Genomic DNA, 20,313 nt, shown 5'->3' with positions numbered 1-20,313 from the left:
ACACACACACTATATAACTCTCTCTCTCTCTCTTTCAAACATCACACATACCCTCACCCATACACACACGCACACGTTATGGCAGTCCATCGATTACGATGATGACGTTGCTCAAAATAGAAAGGAAGGACAATTATTGGGGTGTGTTGCGGCGATGCATAGCCATGTAGCTGTGCAGGCCTATGCGGGATCCGCAGTTTTTGCCACAAAAGAGACAGGGGTATGTGGCACTGGAGGGTGTGGGCACAGCAGCACGCTGATGCCTCTGTGCACGTCGCTGTATCCTCCTCTCTGTGTCTTGCTCCTGAAGGTGAGTATTTCCCTGGTTGCAGGAGGAGCTCCAGGTGTTGCGATCAGCAGCCAGGGACTCGAGTGCAGTAGGTGGACTGTTGCACTGCTTCAGGAGGGTTTTGAGGTGATCCTTATAACGCTTTTTTGGACCCCCAGCAGATCTCTGGCCACCCAGAAGTTGGATGTCATCATCGATGTTGCAGGAGGGGGACAGAATCCTGCATAGGTAGGTGAAGTGTGGGACGATGGCAAGGGGATGACCATCGAGGGTGAAGGTGGGCACACACATTTGGGGGGTGAACTCCTGAGCAACTATTTGTGTTTTCTTGATGTTGATTTGGAGACCAATGGCGCTGTAGATGGAGGCGACCACATTCAGCGCATGCTGTAGAGATTCTGTTGAGTGGGCGAGGAGAGCACAGTCATCTGCATACTGTAGCTCTAAGATGTGTTGGGTGGTGGTTTTGGTGAAGGCTAGGAGGCGCCTAATGTTGAAGAGGTTGCCATCCAGTCTGTACTGTATCTGTACCCCATCAGAAGGGTCCAGGAGTTTGTGGGAGAGGAGGGTGACTGTGGAGAGGAATATGTTGAAGATGGTTGGGGCTAGGACACACCCTTGCTTGACCCCCACATCCACATTGAAGAATGGAGATTGTTGGCCAACCAACACTCACACAGGCTTGCATCCCATCATGAAACTTCCACAAGATGTTTCTGAGCTTTGGTGGAACCCCCAGCTTCCCCAGCACTTTCCAACAGCAGTTCCCGGTTCACCGTGTCGAAGGCCTTGGACAGATCAATGAAAGCTAGGTACAGGTCTTTGCAGTGTTCTCTGCATTTTTCCTGTATCTGTCTAGCAGCAAAGATCATGTCTGCAGTAGTTCGCTGTTGCCTAAAGCCGCACTCGGTCTCCGGTAGGATGTTATTAGTAGCATGAGAAGCTAGTCGGTGTAGCATAATCCGTGCTAGCACCTTACCGGCAACTGACAAGAGGGAAATGCCTCTGCTATTACCACAGTCTGCTTTGTCTCCTTAGTGCTTAAAGATTGTGATGATGTTGGCATCCTTCCGATCTTGCGGGATTACTTCAGATGACCAAATGTTAATGATCAGTTGGTGTAATCTGCGGGTGAGGAGGTATCCGCCATGCTTCAGGATTTCTGCCGGGACTCCATCAAGGCCTGGGCTCTTGTTGTTCTTCAGGCCAGCGATGGCTTTTCGTACCTCAGCAAATCTGGGGGAGGAGTCCAGATCAGTGACGGTTGGCAGGCATGGGAGGTCGGCAAGTGTGTCCATCCTGGTTTGATATGAGGTGTTCAGAAGGGTGTTGAAATGCTCAGCCCATCTGTCCAGGATCTGTTGTTTTTCCTTGTACAGGATGGTACCATCTGCTGATCTGACCGGGGTTATGTTCTTCCTCTGTGGGCCATAAATAGCCTTGATGGAGTCATAGAAAGTACGGGAGTTGTTGGTGTCCACGTGATGCTGTATCTCGTGGGCTTTCTTTGTCCACCAGTCATTCTTCATGGCTCTGAGGGTACGCTGTGTTTCAGCCCAGTTGGAACAAGGTGTTGGTGATGACCAACTGATACTCAGAGCAGAGAGTGAGGTTTTCATTGAGTTTTCCAACATCGTGCTGCCCAAGCACATCTTTCCATAACGCACCGTCAGAGCCCACTCCCGTGTTAAAGTCCCCGAGGAGAATGAGCTTGTTGGTGGAGGGTGTTTTATTTATGGCAGAGTGCAGGGAGGCATAGAAGAGTTCCTTGCACTCAGGGTCAGCATCCAGTGTTTGGGCATATGCACTGATGAGGGCGGCATGACGGTTGTTGGTGAGGGGAATGCGCCAGGTCATCAGTCTTTCACTGATGCCGACTGGGGATTCTGGGATCCTCTGAAGTAGGCTTGACCGCACAGCAAAACCTACACCATAGAGGCGGCGGGAGCCTTCTGGAAGCCCCCTCCAGAAGAACAGACCTTTTTTAGGCCACCTTTTCCACACACACACACACACACACACACACACACACACACACACACACACACACACACACACACACACACACACACACACACACACACACACACACACACACACACACAATTATTTTAAGCTTGCAAGTCACCACTTGGATTCAGTACTCTGATCTAGACATGGAGTCAGACGTATCAGAATCAGTGGATTGGCTGGATGGAACCAGCAAGACCTTATTTAGAGCTGTACAATAGATAAAAATGAGGATATGAGGTACACACCATATGACACAGAGACACACATATGCACGCACCCTTGTAACGTACTAGAGCACTGTACCTAACTCGAAATAGGAATAATTTATCTCAGGACTTTATTTTTGGTTTTTACCAAAGGCCAACTGTTATAGACGCTCTCCTCAGCACATTCTCCTATTGCCCCTCTACCCTCGGCCAGTACAACCCAGCTCCATTGTGCTTCTTCTGGCTGTGAGCGGTGCAGTAGGGGGCAGGGGCACACCTATACAAAATAATTGTTCATTGTTAAATTAATCTAAAACATCCAATTAAGCTTATCTGCAAAGGCAACTACACAGCCTGTTAAATCCCTCAATAACTAAATTCGGTTCAATTATGCCACTACCCGTGAGTGATTATTTTTTTCTAGGTTGGCGAAAGGCATGACTCGCTATGCTCTGCCTCTGACTGGCTTAGCCTGACGATGTCAGGAGCAGTAGCGTGCGGTGCCCCTTCATTTCGGTGGGGCAGTAACTACTGGCGTATGACCACACCCACAATTTATATATATTTTTAACATGTATATTTTGAGCTACATTAAAACATGTTAACTAAACTAAATGTGAGTAAGAATTCAAAATAAACGAATAGCCTAATGTTAATGCACGCTTTTGAAGTGCCATCCGCAACACTCGTCATATGATGTCGGGCTAATTAGAATAGCCTATGTGCAATGGAAACACCAACTCTGCAAAGTCAAAAATTTGAAAGGACAAATTCGAAATTATAGGGAAGTTATTTCTTCCATATTTTACAACAGGCTGAGCGAGTGCATTGCAAATACACGAAAAGTAGAAATACAAGTCATCAATCAAGCAGACCTTCGATTTGGAACTTAGCCCGACGATGTGTGGAAATCTCTCAATAACAACACTTTTGAAATCAGATGTTTCTCAATAACAGCTGTTTAAATCAGGTATGAAATCAGGTATACAATTTTAATACCTGCTGAAATAAATGAATAGGCTTCAATGCTGAAAGATACAGTCGGAGTTATTCGATTTTAAACAACAACAGTCCTAGAATATGACCATGGGGCAGACTACTTTACGACCATATGGGCGTCTTATAGCACGGATTGCAATTCTTATTGCAGCCTGCAGGGTTATGCGAGAAAGAAACATACGGAGGGACGCGGTCGTTGAGCTCCCCTGCCCCACATTGCATGACTCGTTAAACTCAACTAGAATCGCCACCATCAATTTGATATCAACAGACCAAAAATAGTCGGAAAGCCTACAGAAACTATAGATAGTTAATGTCACATTAACACATAATTATAATGTAATTATCACATTATTAAAAATAAACTTGGAGCAATGATTTACTGAGGAACTATTATTTTTGGGAGCATGCTTTTGCAGGGAGTTCGCCGCCCCACCTGCCCATATGGACGGCACGTGCCTGGTCAGGGGCCCCGCTGAAAGAGCAGGAGGTTATGGCAGGACATGGGGGCTGTTCTACTGTCTAGAAATTGTTCAACTGAGTCTATTTTACAATGGATTCCGTTTGTTCACAGCCCTAACCCTAACCCTAACCTTAACCCTAACCCTATCAACGCAGTGTCAGAGGTTGAGAACAAAGATATGATCCATTGAACTCTACCTTAACATCCAACATCTAACATATTACTCGACAAACCATCTAACTCTTAACCTAAACCATTCATTACCCTACCTAGTCCTAATCAAGTCGTTTGTTTCCTAAACCTAACCAAGTAGTTTGCTACCTCAATCTAACCAGGTAGTTGTGTTGCCTAAATCCAACAAAGTAGTTACTGTATGTTGCCTAAACCTAACCAAGTAGTTTGTTGCCTAAACCTAACCAAACAGTTATGTTACCTAAACCTAACCAAACAGTTATGTTGCTTAAACCTAACCAAACAGTTATGTTGCTTAAACCTAACCAAACAGTCATGTTACCTAAACCTTACCAAACAGTTGTGTTTCCTAACCCTAACAAAACTGCAACTGAAAATGAATGAGTCAATATGTCCAAAATAATACAGGATGAACCATGGTCTCCTTGGGGAAAGTGCTGTTTTTGACCCCTTCAGCTACCATGACCTCCTCCCTACATGCACTTTGTAGCTCTTTATCCTACGTCACCTGACTTCCTGAAACCTCTATAGCAGAATGTTTTCTGGAAGAACTCCTGTGTAATTTGCCGAAGACAGGAGACCAGCATCAACCTCCTGTTCTTTCAGCAAGAGCCACATGAGAAACTCTAATGTCAGGCTGTGGCAATCAGAGGAAGAGTAGGGCCATGCCATCAAAAATAGTCTAACCGTTACCAGTGTTACGCACGTATCTTACATAGCAACAGTAAAACAGGGATGGCGCAATGCTATAAGGGCCATGCATGTATTATATGGGTCACACACAAGCAATCTTTCTAATCTAAATCATGTCGAGACATATTCCTTTGCCAAACAGTGACAAAATCTTATTGTCTTCCGTCCGGTTAGCTGTACTTTTAAGCACTAGTATTTACGTTTTCAAAGCAAGCCTTTTCACCTGAAGGAATGTAAAGTTATGAATTTAAATGTCCCTAAACCTTTTCTGTACACGCTTACAGTTTGCTAGAAGGTTAAACAGTTTAGCAACCTATCACCCTTAATGTGAGTCAGCAAACAACAAGCATACTCACCACTGTGGCAGCTAAGGGACATCCATGTCCCCGCTGGTGTCTGGTTGTGACCGGCTCTCAATACCCTTTGACCCAGTTTGTCATTTTAGAGACTACTGGACAAATATGTTTCCACATTCTCCCTTATCGCAAGAAACATTATGTCCATCAAAGGTAGTGTTTGTGGTTGGGGGTGGTGGGGCATGTAGACAGCTTTTGATTTTATTCCTTTTTTCATTATCATGTGTTGACAAGCAGAACATAGAGGAAAGGCAAAACAAATCTCAGTCAGGCTGAGGTTGATCTGAAGACATGGACATGAAGACATGAAGACTGGATGCAGCTCATGTAAAGGGAGACTAATAATCTCATAATGAAATACACATGAACCGCTCAATTTGATTTACCTTTCTATTGGTCTTTTTTTTTTTACTGGTGGGGATTAAATCAGTGTCTACGATGATGTCAGATTACCAGACTCTCCTGCTCAAAACACTAATCGCTACAATTCTAATACTTTTACTACTACTAATTCCTCTGATTTTAACAGTAGTATCCAAACAGATGTGTTTTTTCTTTGGCTGTTTGCTGTTATTGTTCTGATTAATGTCCCATGTCCTTTTTATGTTACGCCTGTGGTTTTACCTACTATTGTAAATCTAATTTCCCCTCGAGGGACAACAAAGATCGGAAATTAACTGATTTAAAATGATGGATGACAGTGTTTCAGCCAGTTCAGCAACCCTTAGCAAGCTGGCCACAGAACTGAGGGTGGTCTGTGTCACAGCCACTGAACCAATGAGAAGGCACAGAGGCCAGCAGGGTGGGGGAAAACGTGTGTTCATTGAGATAGATGAGAGTAGTTATCGCCTCAAAATATAGGCATGTCAAAGCAACAAGCCTTCCAAAAATGGTAAACTTTGGAAAAATAATAATTTAATTGTGTAGCAACAATACAATAAAAATAGAATTGTATAATTATGATTGTTAAAACATTTCATCCATTTTAGTCTTTCTCTCGTTTGGTTGCTCCCTCTTCTGCCCTCAGTGTGGGAGAGGAAAGGCTGGTGGGTGGAACAGAAAGAGGCGGTTTTTTGGGATATTCTCGTGGAGTTGGGAACTCGAAGACATCGAGTCCTCCTGATGCCCGTCATGTGAGACCTGGATCAGCAAGAATGGGTGACGTATGGGCCATCGTCACACCATCACCCACAGCGGGGGGTGTGGAGGCCCCCACCCAGATGTCCCACAAGGAGCAGACCTAGACCACAGGCCCCTGAGGGGAATGAATAGCTTGCAAAGATTTGGCAGATTTGGTTGAATGATTCATGACATTCAAAGATGTCAGAAGTCGTTTTTTTGATTCAATGCAACTTGTGTGTTGTGTTCAATGTATGCCATGTGTTTTTTGTTTGGAGTATTTTACCAAATATTGCTATTTTCTGTATTAACAATACATCTTGCCATTTTCTGTGTTACTTTCTATTTTCATTCTTTTCTGTTACTTCTGAGACTAGTATGAGTAATGTAACTTATGCAAATGTACTTGAGGCATTTCCAGCCTTTAAATGTTATATATAAACTCCAAGTAAGGCACAGATACTAATCTTTGCCTTACTTAGAGACAAGCTCACACAAAATACTTAAATAATGCATTCAAACCACCTTCCATTGTTAACATTAATTGCTGCATTATTTAGTTGTTTATCAAGCATTGATCACACATCGTAAATAGCTTAGAAATCATGCTTTGTACACAATCTTATAAACCATTACCTCATTAGCTTATAAGGGGGTCATCCCTATGTTCCCTGGGTCCTATGTTCCCCGCTCGGGGAACATAGGACCCTTTTTAAAAAAAAAGTCCTATGTTCCCCGTTTTTCCCAAAAAGGGTCCTATGTTCCCCTGTAGCCATACATACCGGGGAGCATAGCACCCTTCTTCGGAAAAGCGGGGAACATAGGACCCTTTTCTGGGAAAAGGGTCCTATGTTCCCCGCAATCTATCAATCTTTAAAAATATTTAAACTTTGACGCGATATTCGCGTGATGACAGCCCATCGGTTCAACAGCGTGGCCACTGAGTGACATGTGTAACGTAACAGCCAATCAGCGTTCAACCGGCCAACTCAGTGCAGTGCAGTCCGGGGTGAACTGCAGCATCGAGGATAAAGTGATTGTTGCCGTTTGCGACTCCCGTAGCTCTTTATATGATAGTATATAATATGATATAATTGTATAATAATATCACGGTCAAAAGCTCTGTGCGCCTCCCTCTTCCACAAAAGGTAAAGACATGCAATGGTAGTTATCTCGGCCGGAATTTGGCAGTAATGAAGGAAAAAGTAACAGACCGGGGAACATAGAACCCTTTTTTTTAAAAAAGGGTCCTATGTTCCCCGGTCACATACATATCGGGGAACATAGGACCCTTTTTGGGAAAAGCGGGGATCATAGGACCCTTTTTTTAAAAAAGGGTCCTATGTTCCCCAGTCTCATACAAAGAGGGGAACATAGGACCCGGGGAACATAGACACGCTCCCCTTATAAGTCATCTATAGTCAGTTAGGTTTAGTGGTTACAAATAGGGTTATTGTTCATTGGGTTTATTATTATTGGGTTAAGGTTAGGTTAAGGGGTGGCGGATAGGGTTCAAGTTAGGTTAAGGTTGTTATCGTTCCTCCTTGTTCCTGCTTCCATCACGCCAGGGGTATTTCTGTCGTGCCGGAGGCTTGATGCGCCAGGCTTCCCTGAGGCGGACGCTAGATGCTTCTGCGACTTGTACTACCAAGCTGTATACGGGTGGGGCATGGCCTGAGATCCCCATTAGCTCTGCAGTATACAGACGCTCCTGTTCGTCCTACCCAACCTGGGTCATAACCAACGCAGTTCGCTGCGCTGAATACACATTAGACTGTTGTAAATAGCAACTTTAAATGTTTTGCGTAATTTATTATGCCTCCATTAAATGTGCATGCACGTTTTTCCCTCAGAGTCTTTATGCAACATCTCACAGGAAAAGGGTATTATACCAGACTCAATTATGTCTCTATTGGAGATGGGCTGTCCATCATGTGTCGATGCGATTATCTTGTCATTTACTGGCTCACTCACTCACATCCCTATTTTTCACAGGAAGCGTAGAATTACAGTGGCATCTATCAGGGGCTGTTCTCATGCCCCGTCTCCTCTAGATGACTGACTGCCATTTAGGACTGGAGGTTTGACCTGTCCCCTCTAAAGGGAAACAATCAGTCTTAGGCGTAGCAAGCTTTCCACTGTTGCAGCAGACATGAATTGATGGACATGTTAGTATGCCATTCATAGGGTTACTTAACCGTATTGAGTGGGGGACGTTGGAAGAAGAGCCGGTAGTAAGGGAGGGGAGAGAGAGAGAGAGAGAGAGAGAGAGAGAGAGAGAGAGAGAGAGAGAGAGAGCGAGAGTGAGTCCGGACGCGTCCAAGATTGGTTGACCTTGTTTGGTTATGTCGAGCATTGAACGTCTACAGGGCCCCAGTGACAACCACAAACTGTAACAGCTCTTGTATCTTGTGTTATTGTCGGTATTTGACAGGACCAAGGGTAACAGTACAAAACCCGTCTTATTGCAATGAAACATCTCTCTTTCTTTTTTATGTGGTCAACGTGTGTGTCGGGGGCTTCCAAGGTGTGAGTGTGTGTGTCTGTGTGTTTTTGTGTGTGTTTTTCATCTACTAACTTGTTGCGGCAGTAGAGGGCCATACACAGGGTGCCCAGGAGGCTGATCGCCATGGCGATGGATGTGATGGACAGGACCTGTCTCTTGTACACCTCCTTGCTCTCTGCAACACAGAAGGGGGAAAAGAAGAGGTCACATGAATGTTTGAACAGCAGACTCATCAGCAGTGAGAGAGTACACAAAGAACAAACCCCCGTGGGTCCACCAGCGCGTGTTTGCTGTCAAGCGTGGCGGGGGCGTGGACACAGCGATGATGATATGGAGAGAAGAGCGTCAACGTGATGTTGTACAACCATTAAAACTCTCTGTGTAAGAACATGGATGTAAATATATGCAGGTCCACCGAGGCGCCATTTAATATGCACAAGGAAACTGAGTTAATATTCACACGGAATTAAACATGGTTTTGAGATTCCTACTACGCAGACAAGAACCCAAAATGCCATTTAAGATCATCTAGAAACCATTTACAATGCAACTGCTCTCCTGAGCTGCCCTGCATCGTTTTGTATTTGTGGCACTGTGATTTGTACAAGACATAATTATTATCCAAAATAAATTGAACCATCAACTCAAGAGCCATTTGCAATTCTCAAGCACTGCCTCACATTATTATTGACTCAAACAGCCCCTGTGTTATGCTAGGTCACAATAAGGAAACCTTAGCATGAAGTAATGTTAGCGTGGGAAAACACCATGAGGGGAGTGGAATTGGAGCTGGACGCTCAGTCCGCATATCATATCAAAGTAAAGGTAAACATGCTATATTCTAAATGATCAAGCATTCACTAAATCTTCGACTGCTCAAGCGGCACAGTAGCCGCAGACACACGACCGGCCTGCTTTGAACATTGTTTTATCCACCCTCGACCTTCCATCCAGTCTGTGCCCTGGGTGGTCATCAACTAAGAGGCGAGGTAACTCGATACCACCAAACCTAACTGAACAGACAAGCCATCCTTGGGCTGTACAAACTCCTCTCCCTCTCCTCTGTCTCTGTCTCTCCCTCTATCTCCGTCTCTCCCTCTCCCTCTCTCTCTGTCCCTCCCTCTCCCTTTCTCTCTGTCTTTCCCTCTCTCTATCACTCTCCCTCGCCCTCTCCCTCTCCCTCTCTCTCTCCCTCTCTCTCTGTCTCTCTGTCTCGTGTTTGGAGGAAGAGTTGTTTTGATGCCCCCTAATCAGCCTGAATCATCAAATGGGCTCGTTAGACATAATTATACCATTAGAAAGAGATTCTGGCTTCCCCCATAGGATACTGAATGGCCAGAGAATGAGCGAGGGTGCAAGTCGAAGTTGTAAAAAATGAGAAATTGGATTAAAGGAAGGGGAATAGAGGGCAGAGATTCAGGGTGAAGACATGAGGACTAAGAGAGTGGGAAAAGGAAATCACTACGTAAAACTGTATCCACACACAGGACCAGACCGTAGACTGACCAACACAGTGTAGCAACACACACTCTCTTTATGAGAATATATCAATACAAATGGAAAAGAGAGTGAGAGAAAGATCATTTTAGAGTGAGAGAGTTCCATTCAGGGTCAGAGGTCATACTGTGTATTCCTTTGGCTTTAAAGATCTGGCCTATGAGCAGACCTGAGTGCCTAATGGCAGCGTTCAGAGTTAGCTAGAGACCTGTAGGTCAAACTTCACCGCGCTTGAATGGAAACGGATGAAGGGTTTCGGACAAAGAAAGAAAGAGAGAAGAAGTCATTGGTAGCATGAAGCCTTCTTTTTTAAACATCCTTGGGTTGTTGAGTGATGCTGGGTCATCTTTGAATAGTGTTTTCACCAGGGTGATGAAGAGACAAGCTCAATGTTCTTAAGAGTGTGAAGCAATGATGGCCAGTGTTAGGGTGTTCCACAGATCTGCACACCTCACTAGAGCTGAGCAGTGATCGCCTGAGAGCATTCATACTGAGATCGTTACTCCCTAAACATCCCCAGGTAATGATCATCAGACGCATTGGACGCACACACACATACACGCCCACACACAGTCTAATACGGGCATACTCTCTCACAAAACACAAACACACACACACACACACACACACACACACACACACACACACACACACACACACACACACACACACACACACACACACACACACTGATAAATTCTCTCACATAAACAGAGACACGCAGGCATGCCATAAACGCATGCAAGCACACACACAAACAAACACATGCACACGCATACACTCACACACACACACACACACACACACACACACACACACACACACACACACACACACACACACACACACACACACACACACACACACACACACATACATACACACACACCCACACACACACACACACACACACACACACACACACACACACACACACACACACACACACACACACACACCACACACAGACGCACCACACACAGACCCCCCCCGCCCCAACCCACACACGCATACACACACACATAAGCACGCACACATGCACTCAAAGTGCAAAGACTAGTTGAAGCGGTGCCTGGAGGCTTGCTGACTCAGAGGCCAGGCACGGTGTCTTCAGTCCGCACCACTGGCCTGGAGACACAAACTACAATATGCTGCAACGGCATGAACCGTTGCTCTCCAGACCGGCATCGTCTGTGAGTTGTTTCAGGTCAGACCATAAAGGAGCAAGAACAAAACTTGAGGTAACGGGGGAAGCAAGAAGAGAACCAGAAGTGGCAAAAGAAAGAACCAAACAAAGCTCATGAAAAGCCGTATGCTGAGCTGCTCATCTTCACAAGAAGATATATGTGTGTCAACATATATGCAGCCATTAGGTGGTGCTGTTGAGTGCATCTACTGGTGAAAAGCGCCAGCCATGTGTACATTTTTATTTGTCTATCCACATGCACTCCATTTATTTCCAGCCTGATCTTTAATCGAACAAGCAGTCCTGTCATGACAGACTTGTGCTGCTGAAAGGGGGCAGGACCCTATCACTGTGTTGGGTTTGGTTGAGGGACTTTTACATGTATTTGTAGATGGATAAACACTACTAGGCTAAAACACATACTCTGCTGCTTGAAGACAAGCGCACGACAGCTGGACTGCTCCAGCTCTATTATCTGCATGCAGGAGAGGGTCCCTGGTTAGATGCCCAGCCTTAAGGGACATTTGTTTCAGATGATCAAAGAGTGCCTTCTTCCTCTACCAACGTGTCCTGCCATTATTGAAACCTCCACTAGAGCCCCTCGCACACATGCATTCTGTCCCTGCAATGTTCCGGAAGATTTCATGTATGGGCTCTGCATGTGTGAATGGGAACATCTAGAGGCGTCTGGACGTGTCCTCATTAACAGAGCGTCCTCCTACGACAATCAATCGCCTCCGAAGCAGCCATGATGCACCTTCCACCCCCACCTCGCTGCTCTACGTCTGCGGTTGGATCGAGGGCGTATTCTGCTGTAGTAGGATCGTTGTGAGCTGTGGCCTCGCGGGGCTGGATGCTAATAGTACATCTCTCTGCCTCTGGGGGCCACCCCAGGGATGAACCACGTTTGCTGTCTGGGGCTTGGATCAAAACACTTCCAACAGGGGGCACCAGACTGCAGTGGCAGGCCGTTGCGGCTACGCCCTGCGTCCCCAGCCTGGGATGATCCTGCAGGGGCTGCCACTGCTCTAATGATCTGTCTTCTGTGTTCCTCATTTAGCTTCTGAGGCTGAATATTCAGCGTCTCGGAGTGCGACGCCGACACCACTGCCACTGCAGAGATACTTTATTTAATGCAGCCAAATGTTTTCTAAAAATGTTTTCCACAATTATGAAGTCGCAAAAGTCAAGAGGAGACAGGGAGGGCTCTGCCAAGACTCAATGTGTGAAAAACGTAATAATATTAAGTGCTTAACTGGGTGCTTCTTTCAAGAGCCACACACTTCTGAACACACTCCCGGATACACACATACACGCTCACACACATTTAAACATATCAGTATGTTTTTGCTGGAGTGATTTACATTTATCATGTGTGTGTGTGTGTGTGTGTTTTACACACACACACACACACACACACACACACACACACACACACACACACACACACACACACACACACACACACACACACACACACACACACAAACTCACATCATAGCCCCTCAGAATAGTCGGAAAGAACGCAATTTAAAATCCATCTCCCAGCATAAATCGTTTCCTGTAACATTCTCTTCAGACTCTGATTTACAACCGGCAAGAACATATTCAAGTCAGAGCTCACTGATTTCAGATGGAAAGGAAATATTGATTTGAGTGATGAGTGACGATGAGTGACTGGAAAGACACAGCGCTCACACACCAATGCAAAGAAGTGTGGAGACGAAGAGTTCCAAGAAATCAGAAATTCATGTGCTGCTGAAAGGCAGACTGTAAGTTTAGAGATTCAGACCTTGAATTAATTCATGATGGTGAAGGGTCTGCTCCAAGACAATGGACTTTAATTCAATGTGCTAGAAGTATAATCCAATATTTAGAGACTTATTCTCAGGAGTATATAAGTGCTGCAAGGGAAGAATTAATGTGTGATTGTGTATCAAAATATTTTGCATTCAGTTTAGTTTATACTCTTCTTAGTCAAATCGGAGAGAAAGACATTAAATATGAGTGGTTTGCCTAATATTGCAGACTCTAATCCAACTAATTACACTATGCATCAGAGGACCTGTAAACAACACAGCCACAATTCACTTTTTATAGAAAGCCTGAAATGCAATTTAAGCTAATAACATTGGTAACACTTTACAATAAGGGTACATTAATTTACCATTAATTCACATTAACTAACCCTTAATCAACATTAGATAATGCAGTACTCGTTGCATAACTGACAGTGAGTAAACAGTTAGCTTATGTTGTAAGAGTAATTATCTATAGTGTTCATGGTGTTCAGGTTAGCTCAGGTAATGTTACGTTAACTAAGGTTTTTGTTAACACAATATTTAACAGGGTTATGGTTAACACTAACCCACCAACCCTATCCCATTTAGTATATAGAGATTGCTATATATGTGTATATATATATATATATATATATATATATATATATATATAGAGAGAAAGAGAGAGAGAGAGAGAGAGAGAGAGAGAGAGAGAGAGAGAGAGAGAGAGAGAGAGAGAGAGCTGTGAAAAAGGAACTGGGATTAAACGTCTGAAGAGAGGTTTCCTGTCTGAAAGCGTCTGTTGTCTGCTCAGCAGGGAGAGCAGAGATCAGGCTGAGAGGAAGCCTCGTCTTCCTGCTCTTAAAAGAATGAAGCTGCCGCTACCACTAATGGGGTTCGGGTCCGAGCGTCTAAGGCCCCGGACCCCGGCTCTAATGAAGCAGATGGAAGAAGCACCATCGGCGGCCGTGTTGATTATGGGATGGAGGGATCCAGCTTCAGCATCCTGCTCTAGCCCCGTCGGTAGCCACCGATGCTATGCTGTCATTGCCAACGTTACAGCCAGCAGCCACACACACACGCACACACACACACGCACACGCACACACACACACACACACACACAAACGCACGCACACACACAAATACACACACAGACACACACACATACAAACACACACACATCTCATGATTACCATAGCTACAAGGGCAAACAAGCGTCCATTGACACATTCATGCGTGATGCACACTCGCACACACTCATGTACGCACCCATGCATGCATTGCATGGGTGCACGCAGGCACACATACAAAAACTCGCACTTACACATACACACACACATGCTAATGAGGGGTAACATTGGTAACAATGCCAACATCATATACAATCTCCTGTTTCCAAGGAGACAGCAGTATATTAGTGATTTGGAAGGACGCTTTACCAGCAAGTGCTTTAAATAGGGAACAAGAGAGAGAGAGAGAGAGAAAAAGGAGAGTTGGAGAGCTAGTGACAGGAAACTGAATAGAAGATGAGAGAAAAGCAATACGCACATACAAAACACACATTAATGTGCCGAAGGAGCTGCATAAATGAATTGCTGAACAGCTGGGTGTCGATGTGTGCCGTGGCCCCAATGTCCTTTGTATCTCTGTCATAGTTCATCAATGGCTTTACATCTGGTCCACAATTTAAAGGATGATTATGTGTGTGACTCAATGTTGCATGCTTAGTAATGGACTCTCTTCATTTATTCATTATTCATTATTATCCTGTATTTATTTATTTTTATCCATGTCGATGCAGTGCCACTCCTATATGCATGTGAGTCAAACAGATGGGAAAACAGAATTTAAAAAAATCCAACTTCACTTACCCATGAATTCAATGCCCAAGTGATCTTCTGGTTCAGCACATGGGGAGAAAAGAGTGTAATAGGGAGAGGCAGGGTGAGGGAGGGGGAGAGAGATGGAGACACAATAAGTTATTAAAAACAATATGTGGGTGCAGTGTCAGCATGCATATATGGATTACTGTCTGCTGTCTGGCTGTTGTTTGTGTAAGCAACTATATCGGCTCGCTCCCTCTCTGTCACACGACATCAGAGGGCTGAGGGAGGCGCAGCTCCCTTAGAGCTGACACGCCCGTGCAACGCACACGCAACACACAACAAACTACACACGACACACAACACACTATACACGCTGAACACACTACACACACTCAACACACAACACACTCCACACACAACACACTGAACACACAACCCACACTGCAAACACAACGCACACACTGAACACACAACACAGACTGAAGACACCACACTCAACACCCAACAGACTGAACACACAACATATTACACACTACACACACTGAACACACAACACACAGAATACACAACACACAGAATACACAACACACAACACACTACACACATCGAACCTCAGCCAAAGAAATCCAGCATTCAAATATTGTAAAAACAGAAGTATGAGTCAGTAGTGCATTGTATCACTCTATTACGATCGTTTATGCATCGCGTTTACACTCCTGAAACCGATTAGTTGTGTTTATTTGTGCAGTTTTTGTATCAAGTTGCCATGTTTGCGTCCATAATTGTTTGACAGCGCCATTCATCCCCGCAACACCCTATGATACAGCTGCACCATTATGGCATCGATGTAGAGCAGACAGGAGAGATAAGTGATGGATCCGATAAAGAAGGAGTCCCACTTTTGCCCCTTCACCACGGCAACCTTCCTCCGCCGGCCCGCCCCGCGCCTTAAGGTTCAGCCTGTCTCGTGTCTAGGTGCCCTTATCTCCTGACAAGGTCCCCCATCCCCCCGCCCCCACCTCCACCTCCGTGTCACCCCTCCCCCACCCCACCTTATCACACTGTGTTAGCCGGGCGGTGGAAGCCGATCATTTTTCACTTTGGCGTTGACCTGTGGACCTCTCTCAGCCTTCTACATGTGTTTTCCCGCGGAAAAAATTGGGAAAGACAGAAGGGAACGCCGGCGTCGGGATGTGGACGGGAGAGGAGCAATAGCACAGGGAGATTGTTTCCCCGCTCTTTCTTTCGTTTCCATTTTTTGTATCTCGTCATCTCAGGTTGAAGAAGTCGATGAGGCATCGGGACAGGTTTCAAATGTCAACTAGGGGCGGCATATGGCTCAGGGAGTAGAGCGGGATAAGGCTGTCGCCTTGCATGGCTGACGTCACCGTCGGTGTGTGAATGTGTGCATGAATAGGTGAATGTGAGGTAATATTGTAAAGCACTTTGAGTGGCCTCTGGTTAGAAAAGTGCTGTATAAATGCAGTCCATTTTCAACTAGACCGTGATGACCAAGAAAACCGCTGAACCTGTACAATGGCAAAAAGCAGAGCATCAATGTGCCTTTAACCATGTAAAGGTCGGAGAGAAGGGCAATTCTGAAGAAATTATTCACGCGAACATTTATCCCTTTTTATAAGCTGCTGTAAAATGATGCATTCAAAAATCATTGCACCAGCAAAAAAACATTTTGGGGTGAGAATCGCTGGTTAGACAACATCGTTAGCATCTAGCACTCAACACTGCCAGAAAGTCAATGCAAACAGGCAAGAATAGACACAAACACATTAAAAGAGCTTGACTTATGCAGACACATGGGTCAATTGATATTCACAGAACACCTTGTCCACCTAGAGATAGGGTCTAAAGCGTTTTGGTCACTGTTGTGTTGTCCCCTGCTTTACGGGAAGGCGGAGGTTAAAACGTCCCACCGGTCGCTACTGATCATATTTCTGAAGCAGACTCCTAATTTCTGACCGTTGGCCCCCCACTGTCTCTGCTGCATAATCATTCCCCTTGGGTAATCACAGCTATTCATATTCAACACTTCTTTGATAATATGCATGGTTATGTTGAATTAATTCATTTGCTTCAATGCCAGGGTGTTTAAGCTTACCAATTACAGTAATTGGTTTCTTTAAATTGATCCAATGTCTAATAATTGAATGTGTGATTGTTGTGTGTGTGTATGCGTGAGTATAGGCTGTGTGTGTCTGCGTCTTTCCGTGTGTGCGTGATGTCCTCCATAGGGAGAGGAAGTAACACAACAGGATGCATATTCCTGCCCCCCAGGCCTTCCTCCCCGTATGGCATCACACACACACAGACACACACACACACACACACACACACACACACACACACACACACACACACACACACACACACACACACACACACACACACAGACACAGACACAGACACACACACACACACACACACACACACAGACACAGACACAGACACAGACACACACAGACACACACACACACACACACACACACACACACACACACACAGACACACAGACACACACACACACACACACACACACACACACACACACACACACACACACACACACACACACACAGGTGACTTCCTAGGATGAAGCCTTTGGGTGACAAAGAGATGCTCTCACAGGGACACATGGCCAGATTGGTAAAACATCCTTGCTTAGCAGCAACGCTGGTTTACCAATCTCTGTTTGGCCTCTGCATTATTATCCAAGTGTGTACCAATTAGAGTACACACTTTTATTTATTTTCAATGTACTAATTGCAATGTGGGTGGGTTCTCTGGAAGCACTCAGCACGTTGCAGTGTCTTCAGAGAGAGCTCTGGCTGCTCTCAGCTGGAGGGATGTCTCACTCAGGTTGGGGGGGTGATGTGTTGACAGATGGCCTTGGTGACGTTGGGGAGGGAAGGATAATGCTAGTTCATACCAGCAGTGGAGTGCAGTATACAGAGATAGGGTGGATGAATGTACAGTAAATGTGACTAATGAATGCTAGGATGAGGGCCGCCCGAGTCTGCTGTCTGATCATGTGTCATGTTTTAATGTCTGGATTTCTCACATTTGAATAGGAGCACCACTTTCGTAGCAGTAAACTAAGCAATTATATATTTTTATTTACAGATTTTGATTTATGAACAATATTCCTTAAATTTACATTTTATCGTGAATTATTTGAATAAGTAGGCAGCGTGAATTAAGTTAAAAAAAAGAATACACCGCTCACTTACAAATGTCCATACTTTTGAAAGAAAAGCAAAAAGAAAATTCTAATTTCAATGCGGATAACATAAAATTAATCAGGAATACAATCTAGACATTGTTAATGTGGTAAATGACTATTATAGCTGGAACGGCTGATAAATATCTATGGGTGTACAGAAGCCCATTTCCAGCAACAATCACTCCTGTGTTCTAATGGTACATTGTTTAGCTAATCGAGCTAAAACCCTAATTGGTGATTAGAAAACCGTTGTGCAATTATGTTAGCACAGTTGAGAACTGTTTAATAGTGTGCATTTTCATGGAAAACATGAAATTGCCTGGGTGACCCCAAGCTTTTGAATGGTAGTGTTTATTATATCAAACATGACGTCAACATGAATATTATTATGTCAGGGAAATGTATAAGATCCACAACACAAATCTAAAATGACTACTAATGAATACTACTAGCGATTCCAAATGGCATCAGCTTTTTAATGGTCAGAGTGCCCTCTCTCTCTGCCTCCTATGTGAGGACAAGACACCTGCAGGACTGAACACACAGGTGGATATGTGGTCTGGTCCCTCACCATTCTTCAATCAATTCCTCTTTCTGACACGTTCCCTCAATTATAAAAACTGTTGGTCTGTAAATCATCATTATAGTTATTGTGTGCTCCGGACAAAAATGAAATCATTGTGTGTGTGTGTGTGTGTGTGTGTGTGTGTGTGTGTGTGTGTGTGTGTGTGTGTGTGTGTGTGTGTGTGTGTGTGTGTGTGTGTGTGTGTTTGTGTCTGCACATGGTGCACAAATGAACAAACATTATTTTTATGGTTTAAGCCAAAGAATAGACACTTTCTGTAATCCGAAAATAAGTGTAATTTAAAATAAACATCACAAATGAGACCTTTAACTGTCTGAATCAAACTACTCATTTCACAGGGAGGCAGCCCTTTGTTTTTCCATTTCAGGTACTCTGGAGTTTAAGTACACCCCTCTGGCTTGCTCTCATGTACTACCCTGCTCTAAAGGTGCGGCCACACCAGACGCGTATCTCGCGTACTTTGCGTATAAAATCGCCATTTTTTCCATAGGGAACCATTGGTTTACGCGCATATTACGCGTTTCACGCGTATAAGCAACATTTTACGCGCGTAACGCGCGTATGAGGCGCGTATATTTACGCGCTATACGCGCTATACGCGCGTATATCGCGTACATTTCAAGAGTTCAAAATATGTAACTTTTTACGCTCATACGCATGACGATTAGCCGCGTTGCCCAATCAGCGTTGAGCTTGACCCGACGTCACTGGCAGAGAGTAGTGAGCTTGGACAGAAGCATACGGCCGACATCTTTCTTTATTCTGTGTGGAAATAGTAACATAGTTACGCCATTAAATGCTTTTATGGAAACATTTCTGGCGAGAAATGTGCATTTTACTTTCATAATGTTCGCTCGGTGAATGTGAAGGATGTTTGGTTTGATAGTTATGACGAAGAGGGAGCCTGGTGAAGGATGTTTGGTTTGATAGTTATGACGAAGAGGGAACGCTCGTTCACTTGCATGGACATGGACTCATCTTGGCGAGTGACGTAGGCGCGTATGGCGCGTATGGCGCGTATGCGACCATTTTTGACACAAAATGGTCAAGCAACATTTTACGCACGTATCTCGCGTAAAAATTACGCGAGATACGCGTCTGGTGTGGCCGCACCTAAAGACTTCATTGGGCGGGAGCCACACAATCCACAGCGATTTTGGCATACGCTGCTGAAGCTCACCAGGTAGGCCCTTAAAACAGGGCACCTCACGCCCTCATCATCAACTTGAACCTTTTCTGCATTGGTAACATATTCCAGCAATGTCAACTCAAAGAATTACGGTAGTCTGATGAAAGTGTCAGCACAGCATGACGTTGGCTTTTTGTATTATTATTTATTTAGTTTTATTAATTCATAGCT

General features: G+C 44.7%; 1 protein-coding gene across 1 annotated transcript in view; it reads right to left on the bottom strand.

Moving 5' to 3' along the window:
• The window catches only part of nrg3a (neuregulin 3a), a 288,224-nt gene that overhangs the window by 16,339 nt on the left and 251,572 nt on the right, over nucleotides 1–20,313 (bottom strand). Inside the window, exons 4-5 of the mRNA XM_030379043.1 lie at nucleotides 15,175–15,201; nucleotides 8,909–9,011 (exon numbers count right to left, since the gene is read on the bottom strand). Of these exons, the coding sequence (XP_030234903.1) occupies nucleotides 8,909–9,011; nucleotides 15,175–15,201 (130 nt within the window). The remainder of the gene's footprint in view (nucleotides 1–8,908; nucleotides 9,012–15,174; nucleotides 15,202–20,313) is intronic.

This window comes from Gadus morhua, chromosome 15 (assembly GCF_902167405.1).
Source record: "Gadus morhua chromosome 15, gadMor3.0, whole genome shotgun sequence".
Taxonomy (NCBI): domain Eukaryota; kingdom Metazoa; phylum Chordata; class Actinopteri; order Gadiformes; family Gadidae; genus Gadus; species Gadus morhua.
Note: the sequence above shows the minus strand (reverse complement) of the source record. Positions and strands in the feature narration are given on the sequence as shown.